This window comes from Salvelinus alpinus, chromosome 3 (assembly GCF_045679555.1).
Source record: "Salvelinus alpinus chromosome 3, SLU_Salpinus.1, whole genome shotgun sequence".
In the NCBI taxonomy this organism is placed as follows: domain Eukaryota; kingdom Metazoa; phylum Chordata; class Actinopteri; order Salmoniformes; family Salmonidae; genus Salvelinus; species Salvelinus alpinus.
Genome location: NC_092088.1, coordinates 101,236,060 through 101,261,975, shown reverse-complemented (window position 1 = coordinate 101,261,975; position 25,916 = coordinate 101,236,060). Strand labels below are relative to the sequence as shown.

The 25,916-nt window shown below is 46.2% G+C and overlaps 1 protein-coding gene across 1 annotated transcript in view; it reads left to right on the top strand.

Moving 5' to 3' along the window:
* Positions 1-25,916, top strand: part of dock1 (dedicator of cytokinesis 1) — an 800,130-nt gene that overhangs the window by 302,516 nt on the left and 471,698 nt on the right. Inside the window, exons 23-25 of the mRNA XM_071394671.1 lie at positions 5,523-5,631; positions 13,110-13,180; positions 22,364-22,470. Of these exons, the coding sequence (XP_071250772.1) occupies positions 5,523-5,631; positions 13,110-13,180; positions 22,364-22,470 (287 nt within the window). The remainder of the gene's footprint in view (positions 1-5,522; positions 5,632-13,109; positions 13,181-22,363; positions 22,471-25,916) is intronic.

The window sequence follows — 25,916 nt, the reverse complement described above, 5'->3', positions numbered from 1 at the left end:
TGTCTGTCTGTCTGTCTGTCTGTCCGTCCGTCCGTCCGTCCGTCCGTCCGTCCGTCCGTCCGTCCGTCCGTCCTCCCTCACTCCTCAGACGTGTTCCACTGGCCGGCCAGAGCCCTGAGAACCATGTCTGTCTGTCTACCAAACACAATGTCCTCACTCCTCCCAGCAGGAGAGCAGTGAGAGTGCCTGACTGACTGGCTTTTCACTATTCACTATATGGGTCCTGTGGGGCCCTGGTCAAAGTACTGCCCCATAGGGAGGAGTGTGCCATTTTGAACAGAGCCTCTGAACTCTGCTTTGTAGCACCACATGAGAGGCAGGAAGGACGATTTCAGTAGTTGTTGTGAAACCTCAGAGTGGTGCTTCAAATCCCCTGTAAGCCCCCTCAACTCAACGGTGGCTATTCCCTGTCTCTGCCTGCCTGTCTGTACTGTCTGTCTGTGTTATACAGACTCTCATCATGTAGATAGCAACCACCTAACCTGGCTTCAAATAGTAGTGGCTATTCCCTATCTCTGCCTGCCTGTCTGTACTGTCTGTCTGTGTTATACAGACTCTCATCATGTAGATAGCAACCACCTAACGGGGCTTCAAATAGTAGTGGCTATTTCATTGGCAAGCTCAATCAAGCACATCTATAGTGTTTGAAATATAGCAAATACTACTTGAACCCAGGTATGGCAACCTGCACTACCGTGTCTGTGTCCGGAAGTAACAGTGTGAAGTTGGATGTGGAAAAACCCCCTCTAAACATGTCTTGTCCCCCTTCAGCAGTGTAGGAGGAGGAAACCCCCTCTAAACATGTCTTGTCCCCCTCAGCAGTGTAGGAGGAGGAAACCCCCTCTAAACATGTCTTGTCCCCCTTCAGCAGTGTAGGAGGAGGAAACCCCCTCTAAACATGTCTTGTCCCCCTCAGCAGTGTAGGAGGAGGAAACCCCCTCTAAACATGTCTTGTCCCCCTCAGCAGTGTAGGAGGAGGAAACCCCCTCTAAACATGTCTTGTCCCCCTTCAGCAGTGTAGGAGGAGGAAACCCCCTCTAAACATGTCTTGTCCCCCTCAGCAGTGTAGGAGGAGGAAACCCCCTCTAAACATGTCTTGTCCCCCTCAGCAGTGTAGGAGGAGGAAACCCCCTCTAAACATGTCTTGTCCCCCTCAGCAGTGTAGGAGGAGGAAACCCCCTCTAAACATGTCTTGTCCCCCTCAGCAGTGTAGGAGGAGGAAACCCCCTCTAAACATGTCTTGTCCCCTTCAGCAGTGCAGGAGGAAACCCCCTCTAAACATGTCTTGTCCCCTTCAGCAGTGCAGGAGGAAACCCCCTCTAAACATGTCTTGTCCCCCTCAGCAGTGTAGGAGGAGGAAACCCCCTCTAAACATGTCTTGTCCCCTTCAGCAGTGCAGGAGGAAACCCCCTCTAAACATGTCTTGTCCCCTTCAGCAGTGCAGGAGGAAACCCCCTCTAAACATGTCTTGTCCCCCTCAGCAGTGTAGGAGGAGGAAACCCCCTCTAAACATGTCTTGTCCCCCTCAGCAGTGTAGGAGGAGGAAACCCCCTCTAAACATGCCTTGTCCCCTTCAGCAGTGTAGGAGGAGGAAACCCCCTCTAAACATGTCTTGTCCCCCTCAGCAGTGTAGGAGGAAGAAACCCCCTCTAAACATGTCTTGTCCCCCTCAGCAGTGTAGGAGGAGGAAACCCCCTCTAAACATGTCTTGTCCCCCTCAGCAGTGTAGGAGGAGGAAACCCCCTCTAAACATGTCTTGTCCCCCTCAGCAGTGTAGTAAAGTGAAGAGTAACTTGTGTTTTACTCAGTAATCACTAATATACATCCGTACATTCTGGAGACGGTAGACACACATCATTAGTTTAATTCCCCCACAAAGCAGCTCATTTTATAGTTCCATTCCCGTTTGGGAATAGAGGCTTTAATTTAATCTACTGTCTTGCACTCCTGTTTTGCACCGTACAAAGAGTTACAGGGATGCAGTCCAGGTTCTGCCTCCATACAAAGGGGTTACAGTCCAGGTTCTGTCTCCGTACAAAGGGTTACAGTCCAGGTTCTGTCTCCGTACAAAGGGTTAAAGTCCAGGTTCTGTCTCCGTACAAAGGGGTTACAGTCCAGGTTCTGTCTCCATACAAAGGGGTTACAGTCCAGGTTCTGTCTCCGTACAAAGGGTTACAGTCCAGGTTCTGTCTCCGTACAAAGGGTTAAAGTCCAGGTTCTGTCTCCGTACAAAGGGGTTACAGTCCAGGTTCTGTCTCCGTACAAAGGGGTTACAGTCCAGGTTCTGTCTCCATACAAAGGGTTACAGTCCAGGTTCTGCCTCCATACAAAGGGGTTACAGTCCAGGTTCTGCCTCCATACAAAGGGTTACAGTCCAGGTTCTGCCTCCATACAAAGGGTTACAGTCCAGGTTCTGCCTCCATACAAAGGGGTTACAGTCCAGGTTCTGCCTCCATACAAAGGGGTTACAGTCCAGGTTCTGCCTCCATACAAAGGGTTACAGTCCAGGTTCTGCCTCCATACAAAGGGGTTACAGTCCAGGTTCTGCCTCCGTACAAAGGGTTACAGTCCAGGTTCTGCCTCCATACAAAGGGTTACAGTCCAGGTTCTGTCTCCATACAAAGGGGTTACAGTCCAGGTTCTGTCTCCATACAAAGGGGTTACAGTCCAGGTTCTGTCTCCGTACAAAGGGTTACAGTCCAGGTTCTGCCTCCATACAAAGGAGTTACAGTCCAGGTTCTGTCTCCATACAAAGGAGTTACAGTCCAGGTTCTGCCTCCATACAAAGGAGTTACAGTCCAGGTTCTGTCTCCATACAAAGGAGTTACAGTCCAGGTTCTGTCTCCATACAAAGGAGTTACAGTCCAGGTTCTGTCTCCATACAAAGGGGTTACAGTCCAGGTTCTGTCTCCGTACAAAGGGTTACAGTCCAGGTTCTGCCTCCATACAAAGGAGTTACAGTCCAGGTTCTGCCTCCATACAAAGGGGTTACAGTCCAGGTTCTGCCTCCATACAAAGGGGTTACAGTCCAGGTTCTGCCTCCATACAAAGGGGTTACAGTCCAGGTTCTGCCTCCATACAAAGGGGTTACAGTCCAGATTCTGCCTCCATACTGTCATGTCTTTGGCATCATTAAAAGTGAAGACTGGTATTTTATCAAATCAATTCTCTGTAATTATTATTACGTGATTAAACTAATCATGTAGATGTAATTAACTAGGAAGTCGGGGCACCAAGGAAAATCTTCAGATTACAAGGTTATAATTTTCCTCATATAACTCTTCAGATATTTTAATATCTGATCAGTTAGTCTTGTAATTAACGATTTATTCTTTACCTCACGTTAGTCTCATTCCAAACGTCGTAAATTGTTATCTGCACGAACCCAGCCTTTACCATGAATCATCCATACACCAATTGGCTTAATCATTTACTAACTAACTAATCACAGAAATGCATAAACAAACAACAGTAGATATGGTTACAAGGAAATTAAAGTGGAGGTTCCCTAGTGGGCTAAACCAATAGGACGGCTTGGTGGACAAAGGAAAGTGGGTGTGGACTGAGAACACGAGGGAAAGACAAAAAGGAATCACTACACAGTTGCTAATTATATTAATTGAAATGCTAATCCTTTACACATGAACGCTCACTCATTCATTCCAGGTCTAAATCAGGCCCTGATCATTAATATCACCCACCTGGTGTCCCAGGTCTAAATCAGGCCCTGATCATTATTATCACCCACCTGGTGTCCCAGGTCTAAATCAGGCCCTGATCATTAATATCACCCCACCTGGTGTCCCAGGTCTAAATCAGGCCCTGATCATTAATATCACCCACCTGGTGTCCCAGGTCTAAATCAGGCTCTTATCATTAATATCACCCACCTGGTGTCCCAGGTCTAAATCAGGCCCTGATCATTAATATCACCCACCTGGTGTCCCAGGTCTAAATCAGGCCCTGATCATTAATATCACCCACCTGGTGTCCCAGGTCTAAATCAGGCCCTGATCATTAATATCACCCACCTGGTGTCCCAGGTCTAAATCAGGCCCTGATCATTAATATCACCCACCTGGTGTCCCAGGTCTAAATCAGGCCCTGATCATTAATATCACCCACCTGGTGTTCCAGGTCTAAATCAGGCCCTGATCATTAATATCACCCACCTGGTGTCCCAGGTCTAAATCAGTCCCTGGTCACAGCAATAATGCACCTCGGGGGTTTGTGATATATGGCCAGTATACCACGACTAAGGCCCTCCGCGTTGCATCATGGGTAAGAACAGCCTTTAGCCGTGGTATAATGGCCATATACCACACCTCCTCTGGCCTGATTCCTTCATTATAAAACAGTTAGGAAGCCTTGTGATCGCTAGGTACATCACATCGTGTCAAAATAATCACAGTAAATGAACTATTCTTCCCCCTACGTAAAGTATTTCAGAATAATCGGCAACTCTTTTGCTATGCCAGGACTTGCCGTTATTGTCCCTACTTTTGGCACTGGAAGCAGGCAGGCTGGAGGGGTGGAGCCTGTTTGTTTTAGATGCTAATGACGACCAGCAATGATCAATGTATTTTGATCTTGTTTGGTATTTGCATGGAGAACCCGTGCAGAGCCTGCAGTCAGTGGGCCCTGGTTTGATGGGTAGAGAACAGTGATATAACAATGACAGAGAAGTGGCCAACTGGCATCCGGCTACAGGGGGACCTGTTTACATCTCTGTGTGAGCTAACAGCAGGTCTCTGATTGTGTGTGGAGGGACTTCGTGAAAGGTCTCTTAATCATTGGTTTTAATTCCTCCTCTCCTCCCTTTCTCTCTCCTCTCCTCTCTCTCCTGCTCTCTTCCTCATTCTCTCCTACCACCCCCTCTCTCCTATCCCTCTTCCCTCCATCTCTTTTCTCCCCATCCTTCTCTCCCTCCATCCCTCTCTCCCTACATCCCTCTTTTCTCTCCTCCCTCTCTCCCTCCATCCCTCTCTCCTCTCCTCTCTCTCTCCCGCCATCCCTCTCTCCTCCTATCCCTCTTCCCTCCATCTATTTTCTCCCCATCCTTCTCTCCCTCTATCCCTCTCTCCCTACATCCCTCTTTTCTCTCCTCCCTCTCTCCCTCCATCCCTCTCTCCTCTCCCTCCCCTCTACCTCATCCCTCTCTCCTCTCCTCTCTCTCTCCCGCCATCCCTCTCTCCTCTCCTCTCTCTCTCCCGCCATCCCTCTCTCCTCTCCTCTCTCTCTCCCGCCATCCCTCTCTCCTCTCCCTCCATCCCTCTCGCCCTCCATCCTCTTTCCTCTCCCTCCATCCTCTTTCCTCTCCCTCCATCCCTCTCTCCTCTCCCTCCATCCCTCTCTCAATTCCTCTCCTCTTCTCTCTCTCTCTCTCTCTCCTCTCCTCTCTCTCTCCCTCCATCCCTCTCTCCATCCCTCTCTCCTCTCCCTACATCCCTCACTCCTCTCCTCCCTCCCTCCCTTCATCCCTCTCTTCTCCCTCCCGCCATCATCTTTCCTCTTCTCCCCAGACTGTATGAGAACAAAGGAGAAGCAGACTTCATGGAGTCCTTGAGGAATCTCTTCACTTCCTTCAATGAAATGATGAACCTCAACTCTGAGAACACAGGCATGGTGAAGGTAGGACATCATTCATATAGTCTGTCTCTGCTTCAGAGTGATGCCTTTTGTGTTTCCATGGTATTCTATTTATGTCTCCCTGTGTATATCTAGTCTCTAGTTCCCATCCCATGTCCACTATGTGTCCATATGTATCATGCTCCCCTATGGGTAAAGGACAATATACAGTACATTCAGTTTGGACACACCTACTCATTCAAGGGTTTTTCTTTATTTTTACTATTTTCTACATTGTAGAATAATAGTGAAGACATCAAAACTATGAAATAACACATATGGAATCATGTAGTAACCAAAAAAGTTTTAAACAAAATATTTTAGATTTTAGATTCTTCAAAGTAGTCACTCTTTGCCTTGATGCCAGCTTTGCACACACTTGGCATTCTCTCAACCAGCTTCACCTGGAATGCTTTTCCAACAGTCTTGAAGGAGTTCTCACATGTGCTGAGCACTTGTTGGCTGCTTTTCCTTCACTCTGCGGTTCAACTCAATCCCAAACCATCACAATTGGGTTGAGGTCAGGTGATTGTGGAGGCCAGGTCATCTGATGCAGCACTCCATCACTCTCCTTGGTCAAGTAGCCCTTACACAGCCTGGAGGTGTGTTTTGGGTCATTGTCTTGTTGAAAAAACAAATGACAGCCCAAACTAGATGTGATGGCGTATCGCTGCAGAATTCTGTGGTAGCCATGCTGGTTAAGTGTGCCTTGAATTCAAAATAAATCACAGACCGTGTCACCAGCAAAGCACCATCACACCTCCTCCTCCATGCTTCATGGTGGGAACCACACATGCGGAGATCATCCGTTCACCTACTCTGCGTCTCACAAAGACACAGCGGTTGGAACCAAAAATCTCAAATTTGGACTCATCAGACCAAAGGACAGATTTCCACCAGTCTAATGTCCATTTCTCGTGTTTCTTGGCCCAAGCAAGTCTCTTCTTATTATTGGTGTACTTTAGTAGTGGTTTCTTAGCAGCAATTGGACCGTGAAGACCTGATTCACACAGTCTCCTCTGAACAGTGGATGTTGAGATGTGTCTGTTACTTGAACTCTGTGAATAATTTATTTGGTCTGCAATCTGAGGTGCAGTTACCGCTAATTAACCTATCCTCTGCAGCAGAGGTAATTCTGGGTCTTCCTTTCCTGTGGCGGTCCACATGAGAGCCAGGTTCATCATAGCGCTTGATGGTTTTTGCTACTACACTTGAAGAAACTTTCAAAGTTCTTGAAAATTAAAGTAATGATGGACTGTCGTTTCTCTTTGCTTATTTGATCTGTTCTTGCCATAATATGGACTTGGTCTTTTACCAAATAGGGCTCTTCTGTATCTACCTTGTCACAACACAACTGATTGGCTCAAACGCATTAAGAAGGAAAGCAATTCCACAAATTAACTTTTAAGAAGGCACATCTGTTAACTGAAAGAAATTCCAGGTGACTACCTCATGAAGCTGGTTGAGAGAATGCCAAGAGTGTGCAAAGCTGTCATCAAGGCAAAGGGTTTCTATTTGAAGAATCTGAAATGTATTTGTTTATCACTTTTTTGGTTCCTACATGATTCCATATGTGTTGTTTCATAGTTTTGATGGCCTCACTATTATAAAAACTAGTAAGAAAATTAAAAATAACCTGGAATGAGTGGTTGTGTCCAGACTTTTGACTGGTAGTGAATCTGTTATTGTTGTCTGTGTGTTGTTCCCCTCTTTATTCATCGTCTTTCTGAATAGATTTCTCCATGTGTCTCTCCTCTTTATTCATCGTCTTTCTGAATAGATTTCTCCATGTGTCTCTCCTCTTTATTCATCGTCTTTCTGAATAGATTTCTCCATGTGTCTCCCTCTCCTCTGTGTTCATATGTCTTTCTTCTGCAACTGTTATCTCTGTCTGTGTTCTCTCTGATCTGACCTGTTCTGTGTCCTGGGACATCTCTCTCTGATCTGACCTGTTCTGTGTCCTGGGACATCTCTCTCTGATCTGACCTGTTCTGTGTCCTGGGACATCTCTCTCTGATCTGACCTGTTCTGTGTCCTGGGACATCTCTCTCTGATCTGACCTGTTCTGTGTCCTGGGACATCTCTCTCTGATCTGATCTGTTCTGTGTCCTGGGACATCTCTCTCTGATCTGACCTGTTCTGTGTCCTGGGACATCTCTCTCTGATCTGATCTGACCTGTTCTGTGTCCTGGGACATCTCTCTCTGATCTGATCTGACCTGTTCTGTATCCTGGGACATCTCTCTCTGATCTGACCTGTTCTGTGTCCTGGGACATCTCTCTGATCTGACCTGTTCTGTGTCCTGGGACATCTCTCTGATCTGACCTGTTCTGTGTCCTGGGACATCTCTCTCTGCGTTCCTCCTCTTTAGCTCCTCCTCAAGGTATTTTCTGATTCCTCCCTCCCTCCCTCCCTCCCTCCCTCCCTCCCTCCCTCCCTCCCTCCCTCCCTCCCTCCCTCCCTCCCTCCCTCCCTCCTCTCCTCTCCTCTTCTACCCTCCCTCCCTCCCTCCCTCCCTCCCTCCCTCCCTCCCTCCTCTCCTCTCCTCTTCTACCCTCCCTCCCTCCCTCCCTCCCTCCCTCCCTCCCTCCCTCCCTCCCTCCCTCCTTTAACCAGGCCTTTTGGAAGTCTTGTAACAGAGTTGAATTGTTGCACCGTTAAAAGTGCTCCTTATAAACGGTTTGTTAATCAGAAATAGAGGGTAGCGGGCAGTGGTAGGGCCTCCGGGCAGTGGTAGGGCCTCCGGAGAGTGGTAGGGCCTCCGGACAGTGGTAGGGCCTCCGGGCAGTGGTAGGGCCTCCGGGCAGTGGTAGGGCCTCCGGGCAGTGGTAGGGCCTCCGGGCAGTGGTAGGGCCTCCGGGCAGCGGTAGGACCTCCGGGCAGCGGTAGGGCCTCCGGACAGCGGTAGGGCCTCCGGGCAGTGGTAGGGCCTCCGGGCAGTGGTAGGGCCTCCGGGCAGTGGTAGGGCCTCCGGGCAGTGGTAGGGCCTCCGGGCAGTGGTAGGGCCTCCGGGCAGTGGTAGGGCCCCCGGGCAGTGGTAGGGCCTCTGGACAGCGGTAGGGCCTCTGGACAGCGGTAGGGCCTCTGGACAGCGGTAGGGCCTCTGGACAGCGGTAGGGCCTCTGGGCAGCGGTAGGGCCTCTGGGCAGCGGTAGGGCCTCTGGGCAGCGGTAGGGCCTCTGGGCAGCGGTAGGGCCTCTGGAGTGTGGTAGGGCCTCCGGGCAGTGGTAGGGCCTCCGGGCAGTGGTAGGGCCTCCGGGCAGTGGTAGGGCCTCCGGGCAGTGGTAGGGCCTCCGGGCAGTGGTAGGGCCTCCGGGCAGTGGTAGGGCCTCCGGGCAGTGGTAGGGCCTCCGGGCAGTGGTAGGGCCTCCGGGCAGTGGTAGGGCCTCCGGGCAGTGGTAGGGCCTCCGGGCAGTGGTAGGGCCTCTGGACAGCGGTAGGGCCTCTGGACAGCGGTAGGGCCCCCGGGCAGTGGTAGGGCCTCTGGACAGCGGTAGGGCCCCCGGGCAGTGGTAGGGCCCCCGGGCAGTGGTAGGGCCTCTGGACAGCGGTAGGGCCTCTGGACAGCGGTAGGGCCTCCGGGCAGCGGTAGGGCCTCTGGGCAGCGGTAGGGCCTCTGGAAAGCAGCACTACTATAGATGATTGTTTTCTAGAATCAGCGCTGGGCTATGAATCACGCTCTGTAATAGTTGTCACGTAGAAACCATAGCCAATGCTATGAAACACACCCAGTCATACACAGTAGTGTGATATTCTAGTTAACGTTTTCAACATTCTAGTGAGGGCCAGGGCTGTTACACAGTTGGTCAGCCAGGGCTGTTACACAGTAGGTCATCCAGGGCTGTTATACAGTAGGTCATCCAGGGCTGTTATACAGTTGGTCATCCAGGGCTGTTGCACAGTAGGTCATCCAGGGCTGTTATACAGTAGGTCATCCAGGGCTGTTAAACAGTTGGTCATCCAGGGCTGTTATACAGTAGGTCATCCAGGGCTGTTGCACAGTAGGTCATCCAGGGCTGTTATACAGTAGGTCATCCAGGGCTGTTAAACAGTTGGTCATCCAGGGCTGTTATACAGTAGGTCATCCAGGGCTGTTGCACAGTAGGTCATCCAGGGCTGTTACACAGTAGGTCATCCAGGGCTGTTATACAGTAGGTCATCCAGGGCTGTTATACAGTAGGTCATCCAGGGCTGTTATACAGTTGGTCATCCAGGGCTGTTATACAGTAGGTCATCCAGGGCTGTTATACAGTTGGTCATCCAGGGCTGTTATACAGTAGGTCATCCAGGGCTGTTATACAGTAGGTCATCCAGGGCTGTTATACAGTAGGTCATCCAGGGCTGTTATACAGTAGGTCATCCAGGGCTGTTATACAGTAGGTCATCCAGGGCTGTTATACAGTAGGTCATCCAGGGCTGTTATACAGTAGGTCATCCAGGGCTGTTATACAGTAGGTCATCCAGGGCTGTTATACAGTAGGTCATCCAGGGCTGTTATACAGTAGGTCATCCAGGGCTGTTATACAGTAGGTCATCCAGGGCTGTTATCCAGGGCTGTTATACAGTAGGTCATCCAGGGCTGTTACACAGTTGGTCATCCAGGGCTGTTACACAGTAGGTCATCCAGGGCTGTTATACAGTAGGTCATCCAGGGCTGTTATACAGTTGGTCATCCAGGGCTGTTATACAGTAGGTCATCCAGGGCTGTTATACAGTAGGTCATCCAGGGCTGTTACACAGTAGGTCATCCAGGGCTGTTATACAGTAGGTCATCCAGGGCTGTTATACAGTAGGTCATCCAGGGCTGTTATACAGTAGGTCATCCAGGGCTGTTATACAGTAGGTCATCCAGGGCTGTTATACAGTAGGTCATCCAGGGCTGTTATACAGTAGGTCATCCAGGGCTGTTATACAGTAGGTCATCCAGGGCTGTTATACAGTAGGTCATCCAGGGCTGTTATCCAGGGCTGTTATACAGTAGGTCATCCAGGGCTGTTACACAGTTGGTCATCCAGGGCTGTTACACAGTAGGTCATCCAGGGCTGTTATACAGTAGGTCATCCAGGGCCGTTATACAGTTGGTCATCCAGGGCCGTTACACAGTAGGTCATCCAGGGCCGTTATACAGTAGGTCATCCAGGGCTGTTATACAGTAGGTCATCCAGGGCTGTTATACAGTAGGTCATCCAGGGCTGTTATACAGTAGGTCATCCAGGGCTGTTATACAGTAGGTCATCCAGGGCTGTTATACAGTAGGTCATCCAGGGCTGTTATACAGTAGGTCATCCAGGGCTGTTATACAGTAGGTCATCCAGGGCTGTTATACAGTAGGTCATCCAGGGCTGTTATACAGTAGGTCATCCAGGGCTGTTATACAGTTGGTCATCCAGGGCTGTTATACAGTAGGTCATCCAGGGCTGTTATACAGTAGGTCATCCAGGGCTGTTATACAGTTGGTCATCCAGGGCTGTTACACAGTTGGTCATCCAGGGCTGTTATACAGTAGGTCATCCAGGGCTGTTATACAGTTGGTCATCCAGGGCTGTTATACAGTAGGTCATCCAGGGCTGTTATACAGTTGGTCATCCAGGGCTGTTAAACAGTAGGTCATCCAGGGCTGTTATACAGTTGGTCATCCAGGGCTGTTATCCAGGGCTGTTATACAGTAGGTCATCCAGGGCTGTTATACAGTTGGTCATCCAGGGCTGTTACACAGTAGGTCATCCAGGGCTGTTATACAGTAGGTCATCCAGGGCTGTTATACAGTAGGTCATCCAGGGCTGTTATACAGTAGGTCATCCAGGGCTGTTATACAGTAGGTCATCCAGGGCTGTTATACAGTTGGTCATCCAGGGCTGTTATACAGTTGGTCATCCAGGGCTGTTACACAGTAGGTCATCCAGGGCTGTTACACAGTAGGTCATCCAGGGCTGTTACACAGTAGGTCATCCAGGGCTGTTATACAGTAGGTCATCCAGGGCTGTTATACAGTAGGTCATCCAGGGCTGTTATACAGTAGGTCATCCAGGGCTGTTATACAGTTGGTCATCCAGGGCTGTTATACAGTTGGTCATCCAGGGCTGTTACACAGTAGGTCATCCAGGGCTGTTACACAGTTGGTCATCCAGGGCTGTTATACAGTTGGTCATCCAGGGCTGTTACACAGTTGGTCATCCAGGGCTGTTACACAGTTGGTCATCCAGGGCTGTTAAACAGTAGGTCATCCAGGGCTGTTATACAGTAGGTCATCCAGGGCTGTTATACAGTAGGTCATCCAGGGCTGTTACACAGTAGGTCATCCAGGGCTGTTACACAGTTGGTCATCCAGGGCTGTTATACAGTAGGTCATCCAGGGCTGTTATACAGTAGGTCATCCAGGGCTGTTAAACAGTAGGTCATCCAGGGCTGTTATACAGTTGGTCATCCAGGGCTGTTACACAGTAGGTCATCCAGGGCTGTTAAACAGTAGGTCATCCAGGGCTGTTACACAGTAGGTCATCCAGGGCTGTTATACAGTTGGTCATCCAGGGCTGTTACACAGTTGGTCATCATGGGCTGTTATACAGTAGGTCATCCAGGGCTGTTATACAGTAGGTCATCCAGGGCTGTTATACAGTAGGTCATCCAGGGCTGTTATACAGTAGGTCATCCAGGGCTGTTATACAGTAGGTCATCCAGGGCTGTTACACAGTAGGTCATCCAGGGCTGTTACACAGTAGGTCATCCAGGGCTGTTATACAGTTGGTCATCCAGGGCTGTTATACAGTAGGTCATCCAGGGCTGTTACACAGTTGGTCATCCAGGGCTGTTACACAGTAGGTCATCCAGGGCTGTTACACAGTAGGTCATCCAGGGCTGTTATACAGTAGGTCATCCAGGGCTGTTATACAGTAGGTCATCCAGGGCTGTTATACAGTAGGTCATCCAGGGCTGTTATACAGTAGGTCATGCAGGGCTGTTATACAGTTGGTCATCCAGGGCTGTTACACAGTAGGTCATCCAGGGCTGTTACACAGTTGGTCATCCAGGGCTGTTATACAGTAGGTCATCCAGGGCTGTTACACAGTAGGTCATCCAGGGCTGTTATACAGTAGGTCATCCAGGGCTGTTACACAGTAGGTCATCCAGGGCTGTTATACAGTAGGTCATCCAGGGCTGTTATACAGTAGGTCATCCAGGGCTGTTACACAGTAGGTCATCCAGGGCTGTTACACAGTAGGTCATCCAGGGCTGTTATACAGTAGGTCATCCAGGGCTGTTATACAGTAGGTCATCCAGGGCTGTTACACAGTAGGTCATCCAGGGCTGTTACACAGTAGGTCATCCAGGGCTGTTACACAGTAGGTCATCCAGGGCTGTTACACAGTTGGTCATCCAGGGCTGTTACACAGTAGGTCATCCAGGGCTGTTATACAGTTGGTCATCTATTATTCAAACCTTTAAGATCAGGGATAATCATTCGTCATTTTTGTTTTGTTCAGGGTGCAGCGCTGAAATATGTCCCCACCATCGTGAACGACGTCAAACTGGTCTTCGATCCCAAGGAGCTCAGGTAGGTTTTCATCAGGGAAACTGCTGTCCTGTGGTGAATATGTTTTAACACATCTGGTTATATACACTAATGTTTTCACACTCTATATAACACACTTCTACAATGCCATGACAGAGCTGAGATTTTTCTCCTATTCTCTCCACTGGCTGGGACTCCTGTTAGATCAATACTGTTGTCATTATCTGTGACTCCTGTTAGACCAATACTGTAGTGTCATTATCTGTGACTCCTGTTAGACCAATAGTGTAGTGTCATTATCTGTGACTCCTGTTAGACCAATACTGTCATGTCATTATCTGTGACTCCTGTTAGACCTATAGTGTAGTGTCATTATCTGTACATGTAAGGAGGCCAGAAGTTAAGGAAGAGGTGCAGAGTGAATCTGAAAAGCTGTGAGTTTAAAGTCAATCTAAGAGATGAAGACGTGTGTAAATGATTTGACTAATTAAGGTAAAGCGCTCTGACATGGAAGAGGGAGACTGAAGAGCATGCCTTGCTCAGTGGGTTTGTCTCGTCATTAAGCGTCTCTTTGAAATGACATTCCGTGTTTTAGAGATTTGTCTCCTCTTTATTTTTGGGGGCGATTACCTTTAACAGTTGGTTTGGATTAAAGAGCTGATTTGATATTGTGGCTTGTGCAGTGTGAGTAGTCACTCCTCGTTATTCTAGAGCTACTTACCTTTAGGATCTGTGCTTCACACACACACACACCACACACCACACACCACACACCACACACACAACACCACACACACCACACACACCACACACACCACACACACAACACACACCACACACACAACACACACCACACACACAACACACACCACACACACACCACACAACACACACACCACTTAACATTCACCAGCTGTACCATGTGGGTTGGTTATAAATAGTCCTGGTTGCCTTGGAAACGTAGACCTGCTGCTTCAACAGTACAGCGGTTAATCTGACCTGTCATGAATGTTAGATCATCGTATTATATTACTTTAATAATACAAAATAACATTTTAATTAGAAAGGCTTTTATAAATGACTAGCTGCACATCAAGGTTTTAGCAATAGATCAATAGATTACTGGATCACTAGAGTACTAGATCACTATCACTAGATTACTAGGACACTAGATCACTAGATTACTAGATTACTAGGACACTAGATTACTAGGACACTAGATTACTAGGACACTAGATTACTAGAACACTAGATCACTAGGACACTAGATTACTAGGACACTAGATTACTAGATTACTAGGACACTAGATTACTAGGACACTAGATTACTAGGACACTAGATTACTAGGACACTAGATTACTAGATTACTAGGACACTCGATCACTAGATTACTAGGACACTAGATTACTAGGACACTAGATTACTAGGACACTAGATTACTAGGACACTAGATTACTAGGACACTAGATTACTAGATTACTAGATTACTAGGACACTCGATCACTAGATTACTAGATTACTAGGACACTAGATTACTAGGACACTAGATTACTAGGACACTAGATCACTAAAACACTAGATTACTAGGACACTAGATTACTAGGACACTAGATTACTAGGACACTAGATTACTAGGACACTAGATTACTAGGACACTAGATTACTAGATTACTAGATTACTAGGACACTCGATCACTAGATTACTAGATTACTAGGACACTAGATTACTAGGACACTAGATTACTAGGACACTAGATCACTAAAACACTAGATTACTAGATTACCAGGACACTCCAGTTTTACAGACTAGCTAATGTAATATTAGAACATGAGGGTCTGTTTTTGTTATACAGCCATGGGTTTAGTTTGAAGCCTCCACCTACGTTGAGACGCTCGTCCTCGTTAACTAGCGTCCTGTTCTACAGTCAGGTAGCTGAGCTGGTCAACTGCTCACGCAGAACAAATCCTAGCCTACGTTGACCCAATGTTTAAATATGTTGTTCTGACGTTATCTATGTGACATGCAGCACTGTGGCTGGTCCAAAATGGGCCCTGGGCAAATTACTGCACTACGTAGGGAATGGGGTGCCTGTTGTATTGCACTACATAGGGAATAGGGTGCCTGCTGTACTGCACTACATAGGGAATAGGGTGCCTGCTGTACTGCACTACATAGGGAATAGGGTGCCTGCTGTACTGCACTACATAGGGAATAGGGTGCCTGCTGTTCTACATAGTGAATAGGGTGCCTGCTATACTGCACTACATAGGGAATAGGTTGCCTACTGCACTACATAGGGAATAGGGTGCCTGCTGTACTGCACTACATAGGGAATAGGGTGCCTGCTGTACTGCACTACATAGGGAATATGGTGCCTGCTGCACTGCACTACGTAGGGAATGTGGTGCCTGCTGTACTGCACTACATAGGGAATAGGGTGCCTGCTGTACTGCACTACATAGGGAATAGGGTGCCTGCTGTACTGCACTACATAGGGAATAGGGTGCCTGCTATACTGCACTACATAGGGAATAGGGTGCCTGCTGTACTGCACTACATAGGGAATAGGGTGCCTGCTGTACTGCACTACATAGGGAATAGGGTGCCTGTTGTACTGCACCACATAGGGAATAGGGTGCCTGCTGTACTGCACTACATAGGGAATAGGGTGCCTGTTGGGAAGTGTCATGTGACCAGACAGGTCTGTATTAGTGAAGGGTCATGTGACCAGACAGGTCTGTATTAGTGAAGGGTCATGTGACCAGACATGCCTGTATTAGTGAAGGGTCATGTGACCAGACAGGTCTGTATTAGTGAAGGGTCATGTGACCAGACAGGTCTGTATTGGTGAAGGGTCATGTGACCAGACAGGTCTGTATTAGTGAAGGGTCATGTGACCAGACAGGTCTGTATTAGTGAAGGGTCATGTGACCAGACAGGTGTGTATTGGTGAAGGGTCATGTGACCAGACAGGTCTGTATTAGTGAAGGGTCATGTGACCAGACAGGTCTGTATTAGTGAAGGGTCATGTGACCAGACAGGTGTGTATTAGTGAAGGGTCATGTGACCAGACAGGTGTGTATTAGTGAAGGGTCATGTGACCAGACAGGTGTGTATTAGTGAAGGGTCATGTGACCAGACAGGTGTGTATTAGTGAAAGGTCATGTGACCAGACAGGTGTGTATTAGTGAAGGGTCATGTGACCAGACAGGTCTGTATTAGTTAAGGGTCATGTGACCAGACAGGTCTGTATTAGTGAAGGGTCATGTGACCAGACAGGTCTGTATTAGTGAAGGGTCATGTGACCAGACAGGTGTGTATTAGTGAAGGGTCATGTGACCAGACAGGTGTGTATTAGTGAAGGGTCATGTGACCAGACAGGTGTGTATTAGTGAAAGGTCATGTGACCAGACAGGTGTGTATTAGTGAAGGGTCATGTGACCAGACAGGTCTGTATTAGTGAAGGGTCATGTGACCAGACAGGTCTGTATTAGTGAAGGGTCATGTGACCAGACAGGTCTGTATTAGTGAAGGGTCATGTGACCAGACAGGTGTGTATTAGTGAAGGGTCATGTGACCAGACAGGTGTGTATTAGTGAAGGGTCATGTGACCAGACAGGTGTGTATTAGTGAAGGGTCATGTGACCAGACAGGTCTGTATTAGTGAAGGGTCATGTGACCAGACAGGTCTGTATTAGTGAAGGGTCACTATGGCTGAATATCTCTGTGGTAGGGGGGGATACTATGGTGAATATATCTGTCACTGTTTCAGAGTTGAAAAAAAGATAGACTCTCCTCGTCTCCTCCCTCCTCTTCTATCCTCCTCTCCTCCCTCCCTCCCTTCTCCCTCCCTCCTCTTCTCTCTCCCTCCTCTTCTCTCTCCCTCCCTCCCTCTCCTCCTCTGGTCTCCTGTTCCCCACGGTGTCCAGTGTTAAAGCCAGAAAACAGCTGAATACAAAGCCCCTACAGTGTCATTTTCCCCACATGCTCCGTCCCTGGCTGCTTTTCTAATCACAGATTACAGTGTTCAGTTGGCCTTTCTGTGTAGCTGGCTTTCTCCGTTCCACCCAGCTCCCGTTTCCTGTTATATGATAGCGCCGGCAGGGCTGTTCTGTCAGAGCCGAAGGAAAGGAAGGTGGAGGGCAAGCTTTCTGCTTTTCTTCCTCGCTGGCAGAAGAGCAGGGGATTAGTTGCTCCAGTTGTCAACACAAACCTGGCTGAGGAGACGAGAGGGATGAGCCGTGTTGAGAATGTTTCATCCCTTGCCAAACACTTTCCCTCCAACAGCAGCACACATAACTTCAGTACCCGTCCTCTAGCTCAGGAGAACACCCCCTCATCCCTCATCCCAGGAATGTGCTGTCCTCAGGACTTCAGTACCCGTCCTCTAGCTCAGGAGAACACCCCCTCATCCCTCATCCCAGGAATGTGCTGTCCTCAGAACTTCAGTACCCGTCCTCTAGTTCAGGAGGACACCCCCTCACCCCTCATCCCAGGAATGTGCTGTCCTCAGAACGTCAGTACCCGTCCTCTAGCTCAGGAGAACACCCCCTCACCCCTCATCCCAGGAATGTGCTGTCCTCAGGACTTCAGTACCCGTCCTCTAGCTCAGGAGAACACCCCCTCATCCCTCATCCCAGGAATGTGCTGTCCTCAGAACTTCAGTACCCGTCCTCTAGCTCAGGAGAACACCCCCTCATCCCTCATCCCAGGAATGTGCTGTCCTCAGGACTTCAGTACCCGTCCTCTAGCTCAGGAGAACACCCCCTCATCCCTCATCCCAGGAATGTGCTGTCCTCAGAGAACATTTTCCTCAAAGGATATATTCCATCAGAAATATGGTCCATTTATAACCCATGTTGTTAACAGGATGTAGTTGTGTTCTATGTAATACCCATTTAGTTAACAGGATGTAGTTCTATGTAATACCCATGTAGTTAACAGGATGTAGTTGTATTCTATGTAATACCCATGTTGTTAACAGGATGTAGTTGTGTTCTATGTAATACCCATGTTGTTAACAGGATGTAGTTCTATGTAATACCCATGTAGTTAACAGGATGTAGTTGTATTCTATGTAATACCCATGTTGTTAACAGGATGTAGTTGTGTTCTATGTATTACCCATGTTGTTAACAGGATGTAGTTGTGTTCTATGTAATACCCATGTTGTTAACATGATGTAGTTGTGTTCTATGTAATACCCATGTTGTTAACAGGATGTAGTTCTATGTAATACCCATGTTGTTAACAGGATGTAGTTGTGTTCTATGTAATACCCATGTTGTTAACAGGATGTAGTTCTATGTAATACCCATGTTGTTAACATGATGTAGTTGTATTCTATGTAATACCCATGTTGTTAACAGGATGTAGTTGTGTTCTATGTAATACCCATGTTGTTAACAGGATGTAGTTGTGTTCTATGTAATATCCATGTTGTCAACAGGATGTAGTTGTGTTCTATGTAATACCCATGTTGTTAACATGATTTAGTTGTGTTCTATGTAATACCCATGTTGTTAACAGGATGTAGTTGTGTTCTATGTAATACCCATGTTGTTAACAGGATGTAGTTGTGTTCTATGTAATACCCATGTTGTTAACAGGATGTAGTTGTGTTCTATGTAATACCCATGTTGTTAACAGGATGTAGTTGTGTTCTATGTAATACCCATGTTGTTAACAGGATGTAGTTCTATGTAATACCCATGTTGTTAACAGGATGTAGTTGTGTTCTATGTAATACCCATGTTGTTAACATGATGTAGTTGTGTTCTATGTAATACCCATGTTGTTAACAGGATGTAGTTGTGTTCTATGTAATACCCATGTTGTTAACAGGATGTAGTTGTGTTCTATGTAATACCCATGTTGTTAACAGGATGTAGTTGTGTTCTATGTAATACCCATGTTGTTAACAGGATGTAGTTGTGTTCTATGTAATACCCATGTTGTTAACAGGATGTAGTTCTATGTAATACCCATGTTGTTAACAGGATGTAGTTGTGTTCTATGTAATACCCATGTTGTTAACAGGATGTAGTTCTATGTAATACCCATGTTGTTAACAGGATGTAGTTCTATGTAATACCCATGTTGTTAACAGGATGTAGTTGTATTCTATGTAATACCCATGTTGTTAACAGGATGTAGTTGTGTTCTATGTAATACCCATGTTGTTAACAGGATGTAGTTGTGTTCTATGTAATACCCATGTTGTTAACAGGATGTAGTTCTATGTAATACCCATGTTGTTAACAGGATGTAGTTGTGTTCTATGTAATACCCATGTTGTTAACAGGATGTAGTTCTATGTAATACCCATGTTGTTAACAGGATGTAGTTGTGTTCTATGTAATACCCATGTTGTTAACAGGATGTAGTTGTGTTCTATGTAATACCCATGTTGTTAACAGGATGTAGTTCTATGTAATACCCATGTTGTTAACAGGATGTAGTTGTGTTCTATGTAATACCCATGTTGTTAACAGGATGTAGTTGTGTTCTATGTAATACCCATGTTGTTAACAGGATGTAGTTGTGTTCTATGTAATACCCATGTTGTTAACAGGATGTAGTTCTATGTAATACCCATGTTGTTAACAGGATGTAGTTGTGTTCTATGTAATACCCATGTTGTTAACAGGATGTAGTTGTGTTCTATGTAATACCCATGTTGTTAACAGGATGTAGTTGTGTTCTATGTAATACCCATGTTGTTAACAGGATGTAGTTGTGTTCTATGTAATACCCATGTTGTTAACAGGATGTAGTTGTGTTCTATGTAATACCCATGTTGTTAACAGGATGTAGTTGTGTTCTATGTAATACCCATGTTGTTAACAGGATGTAGTTGTGTTCTATGTATTACCCATGTTGTTAACAGGATGTAGTTCTATGTAATACCCATGTTGTTAACAGGATGTAGTTGTGTTCTATGTAATACCCATTTTGTTAACAGGATGTAGTTCTATGTAATACCCATGTTGTTAACAGGATGTAGTTGTGGTCTATGTAATACCCATGTTGTTAACAGGATGTAGTTGTGTTCTATGTAATACCCATGTTGTTAACAGGATGTAGTTGTGTTCTATGTATTACCCATGTTGTTAACAGGATGTAGTTCTATGTAATACCCATGTTGTTAACATGATGTAGTTGTGTTCTATGTAATACCCATGTTGTTAACAGGATGTAGTTGTGTTCTATGTAATACCATGTTGTTAACAGGATGTAGTTCTATGTAATACCCATGTTGTTAACAGGATGTAGTTGTATTCTATGTATTACCCATGTTGTTAACAGGATGTAGTTGTGTTCTATGTAATACCCATTTTGTTAACAGGATGTAGTTCTATGTAATACCCATGTTGTTAACAGGATGTAGTTGTGTTCTATGTAATACCCATGTTGTTAACAGGATGTAGTTGTGTTCTATGTAATACCCATGTTGTTAACATGATGTAGTTGTGTTCTATGTGATACCCATGTTGTTAACAGGATGTAGTTCTATGTAATACCCATGTTGTTAACATGATGTAGTTGTGTTCTATGTAATACCCATGTTGTTAACAGGATGTAGTTCTATGTAATACCCATGTTGTTAACAGGATGTAGTTCTATGTAATACCCATGTTGTTAACAGGATGTAGTTGTGTTCTATGTAATACCCATGTTGTTAACAGGATGTAGTTCTATGTAATACCCATGTTGTTAACAGGATGTAGTTGTGTTCTATGTAATACCCATGTTGTTAACAGGATGTAGTTGTGTTCTATGTAATACCCATGTTGTTAACATGATGTAGTTGTGTTCTATGTAATACTCATTCTGTTGTTGTTTGTCTTTACAGTAAACTGTTCACAGAGTTCATTCTGTTTGTCTTTACAGTAAACTGTTCACAGAGTTCATTATGTTTGTCTTTACTGTAAACTGTTCACAGAGTTCATTCTGTTTGTTTTTACAGTAAACTGTTCACAGAGTTCATTCTGTTTGTCTTTACAGTAAACTGTTCACAGAGTTCATTCTGTTTGTCTTTACAGTAAACTGTTCAGAGTTCATTCTGTTTGTCTTTACAGTAAACTGTTCACCGAGACCATTCTGTTTGTCTTTACAGTAAACTGTTCACACAGTTCATTCTGTTTGTCTTTACAGTAAACTGTTCACAGAGACCATTCTGTTTGTATTTACAGTAAACTGTTCACAGAGTTAATTCTGTTTGTCTTTACAGTAAACTGTTCACAGAGTTAATTCTGTTTGTCTTTACAGTAAACTGTTCACAGAGACCATTATGTTTGTCTTTACAGTAAACTGTTCACAGAGTTCATTCTGTTTGTCTTTACAGTAAACTGTTCACAGAGTTCATTCTGTTTGTTTTTACAGTAAACTGTTCACAGAGTTCATTCTGTTTGTCTTTACAGTAAACTGTTCACAGAGTTCATTCTGTTTGTCTTTACAGTAAACTGTTCACAGAGTTCATTCTGTTTGTCTTTACAGTAAACTGTTCACAGAGTTCATTCTGTTTGTCTTTACAGTAAACTGTTCACAGAGTTCATTCTGTTTGTCTTTACAGTAAACTGTTCACAGAGTTCATTCTGTTTGTCTTTACAGTAAACTGTTCACAGAGTTCATTCTGTTGTTTGTCTTTACAGTAAACTGTTCACAGAGTTCATTCTGTTTGTCTTTACAGTAAACTGTTCACAGAGTTCATTCTGTTTGTCTTTACAGTAAACTGTTCACAGAGGTCATTCTGTTTTGTCTTTACAGTAAACTGTTCACAGAGGTCATTCTGTTTGTCTTTACAGTAAACTGTTCACAGAGTTCATTCTGTTTGTCTTTATAGTAAACTGTTCACAGAGTTCATTCTGTTTGTCTTTACAGTAAACTGTTCACAGAGTTCATTCTGTTTGTCTTTACAGTAAACTGTTCACAGAGTTCATTCTGTTTGTCTTTACAGTAAACTGTTCACAGAGGTCATTCTGTTTGTCTTTACAGTAAACTGTTCACAGAGTTCATTCTGTTTGTCTTTACAGTAAACTGTTCACAGAGGTCATTCTGTTTGTCTTTACAGTAAACTGTTCAGAGGTCATTCTGTTTGTCTTTACAGTAAACTGTTCACAGAGTTCATTCTGTTTGTCTTTACAGTAAACTGTTCACAGAGTTCATTCTGTTTGTCTTTACAGTAAACTGTTCACAGAGTTCATTCTGTTTGTCTTTACAGTAAACTGTTCACAGAGTTCATCCTGAAGGTCCCTCTGGGTCGTCTGGTCAAACAGAAGCTCCACTGCCTCATCGACATCGTCCACAGTGATCTCTTCACACAGCATGGTGAGTACTCCACTACTCAGCACCGTCTCTGCCAGCCCCACACACAGTGAGCCAAACAGCCTGCACGCTGAAGCCTCGACCTTGAAGCTCTGCACAGCCAAGGTCCACACGCCAAGCCCCGCACGCCAAGCCCCACACACGATGAAACCCCAACACGCCTGTCTCCAGTGTACCGTGTTAAGGTGTGACAGGGTTATGTCAGGGTGGTGCTGCAGTCAGTCCTGTTGTCTCTGTGTTAGACCCCACCACACTAATCCATATTATCTCTTCTAGATCACTCTGCCAGCTTGATAGTCTCTCTCCTTATCTACCTCTATGCTCTCTCTGTTCCTCTCTCCCCCTCTTTGCCCTCTCTCCCCCTCTTTCTTCTCTCTCTCCGTCTCTCTCTTCCCCTCTCCATCTCTCCCCCTCTTTCTTCTCTCTCTCCGTCTCTCTCCCTCTTTCTTCTCTCTCTCCGTCTCTCTCTTCCCCCCTCTCCATCTCTCCCCCTCTTTCTTCTCTCTCGCCGTCTCTCTCTTCCCCCCTCTCCGTCTCTCTCTCCGTCTCTTCCGTCTCTCTCTCCATCTCTCTCTCCGTCTCTCTTTTTCCCCCTCTCCGTCTCTCTCTTCCGTCTCTCTCTTCCGTCTCTCTCTTCCATCTCTCTTCCATCTCTCTCTCCATATCTCTCCATCTCTCTCTCTCTCTCCATCTCTCTATCTGTCTCTCTCTTCCCCCCTCTCCATCTCTCTCTCCATCTCTCTCTCTGTCTCTCTCTTCCCCCCTCTCCATCTCTCTCTCCATCTCTCTCTCCGTCTCTCTCTCCATCTCTCTCTCCGTCTCTCTTCCCCCCTCTCCATCTCTCTCTCCGTCTCTCTCTCCATCTCTCTCTCCGTCTCTCTCTCCATCTCTCTCTCCGTATCTCTCTCCCCCCGACACACCGACTGCCCAACACACTGGTCTAATGTAGATGGATGAGGACAGACACACTGGTCTAATGTAGATGGATGAGGACAGACACACTGGTCTAATGTAGATGGATGAGGACAGACACACTGGTCTAATGTAGATGGATGAGGACAGACACACTGGTCTAATGTAGATGGATGAGGACATACACACTGGTCTAATGTAGATGGATGAGGACAGACACACTGGTCTAATGTAGATGGATGAGGACAGACACACTGGTCTAATGTAGATGGATGAGGACAGACACACTGGTCTAATGTAGATGGATGAGGACAGACAAACTGGTCTAATGTAGATGGATGAGGACAGACACACTGGTCTAATGTAGATGGATGAGGACATACACACTGGTCTAATGTAGATGGATGAGGACATACACACTAGTCTAGTATGGACCAACCCTCTAGTCTAGTATGGACCAACCCTCTAGTCTAATATGGACCAACCCTCTAGTCTAGTATATTAAACCCTAGTGAATATGGACCAACCCTCTAGTCTAATATGGGCCAACCCTCTAGTCTAATATGGGCCAACCCTCTAGTCTAATATGGGCCAACCCTCTAGTCTAATATGGGCCAACCCTCTAGTCTAATATATTAAACCCTAGTGAATATGGACCAATCCCAACCCTCTAGTCTAATATGGGCCAACCCTCTAGTCTAATATGGGCCAATCCTCTAGTCTAATATGGGCCAACCCTCTAGTCTAATATGGACCAACCCTCTAGTCTAATATGGACCAACCCTCTAGTCTAATATGGACCAACCCTCTAGTGAATATGGGCCAACCCTCTAGTCTAATATGGGCCAACCCTCTAGTCTAATATGGGCCAACCCTCTAGTCTAATATGGATCAACCCTCTAGTCTAATATGGACCAACCCTCTAGTCTAATATGGGCCAACCCTCTAGTCTAATATGGATCAACCCTCTAGTCTAATATGGGCCAACCCTCTAGTCTAATATGGACCAACCCTCTAGTCTAATATGGGCCAACCCTCTAGTCTAATATGGGCCAACCCTCTAGTCTAATATGGGCCAACCCTCTAGTCTAATATGGATCAACCCTCTAGTCTAATATGGGCCAACCCTCTAGTCTAATATGGGCCAACCCTCTAGTCTAATATGGGCCAACCCTCTAGTCTAATATGGGCCAACCCTCTAGTCTAATATGGGCCAACCCTCTAGTCTAATATATTAGACCATAGTGAATATGGGCCAACCCTCTAGTCTAATATGGGCCAACCCTCTAGTCTAATATGGGCCAACCCTCTTGTCTAATATGGGCCAACCCTCTAGTCTAATATGGGCCAACCCTCTAGTCTAATATGGGCCAACCCTCTAGTCTAATATGGGCCAACCCTCTAGTCTAATATGGGCCAACCCTCTAGTCTAATATGGGCCAACCCTCTAGTCTAATATGGGCCAACCCTCTAGTCTAATATGGACCAACCCTCTAGTCTAATATGGGCCAACCCTCTAGTCTAATATGGGCCAACCCTCTAGTCTAATATGGGCCAACCCTCTAGTCTAATATGGGCCAACCCTCTAGTCTAATATATTAAACCCTAGTGAATATGGACCAATCCCAACCCTCTGGTCTAATATGGACCAACCCTCTAGTGAATATGGACCAATCCCAACCCTCTAGTGAATATGGACCAATCCCAACCCGCTGAGCCAGCCAGTCCGTGCAACAATGTGGATGGCCTGTCATTTCTGAAGTGCCTCTGTGTGTTTATCCCACGCAAACAGATGACTTGGTGCTGTTCATCTAGCTATGTGGGAGGACTAGAACGCCTGTCTCTGTCTGTGTGTGTGTGAGAGAGGGTGAGTGTTTGTGTGTGTGTGTGAGAGAGGGTGAGTGTTTGTGTGTGTGTGAGAGAGGGTGAGTGTTTGTGTGTGTGTGAGAGAGGGTGTGTGTGTGTGTGTGAGAGGGTGAGTGAGTGTGTGTGTGTGTGTGAGAGGGTGAGTGTTTGTGTGTGTGAGAGGGTGAGTGTTTGTGTGAGAGAGGGTGAGTGTTTGTGTGTGTGTGAGAGAGGGTGAGTGAGTGTGTGTGAGTGTTTGTGTGTGAGAGGGTGAGTGTTTGTGTGTGTGTGTGAGAGGGTGCGTGTTTGTGTGTGTTTGCTTGTGTGTATGTCTCCCATGGAGGGAGGGAGAGTGAATTTCAGCACTGGGAAGACGAGGTATTAAACACTACAGACGATGAGTCCCTCAGATTGGAGATTTGTTTTGGTGTGTCAGCATCAGGAAGATTACTCAGCGGTGTCCCGTTAGACTGGCAGCACTCAGCTTAGCTTCCCGTACACCACAGATGGACCCACAATGTCAATCAATCAGATGTATTTATAAAGCCCTTTATTTTTTTACATCAGCCGATGTCACAAAGTGCTTATACAGAAACCCAGTCTGAAACCCCAAACAGCAAGCAATGCAGATGTAGAAGCATTAAAGGGTCAATCGACATTTCAAACAATTACAAAGTGTCACCCTACCAGCG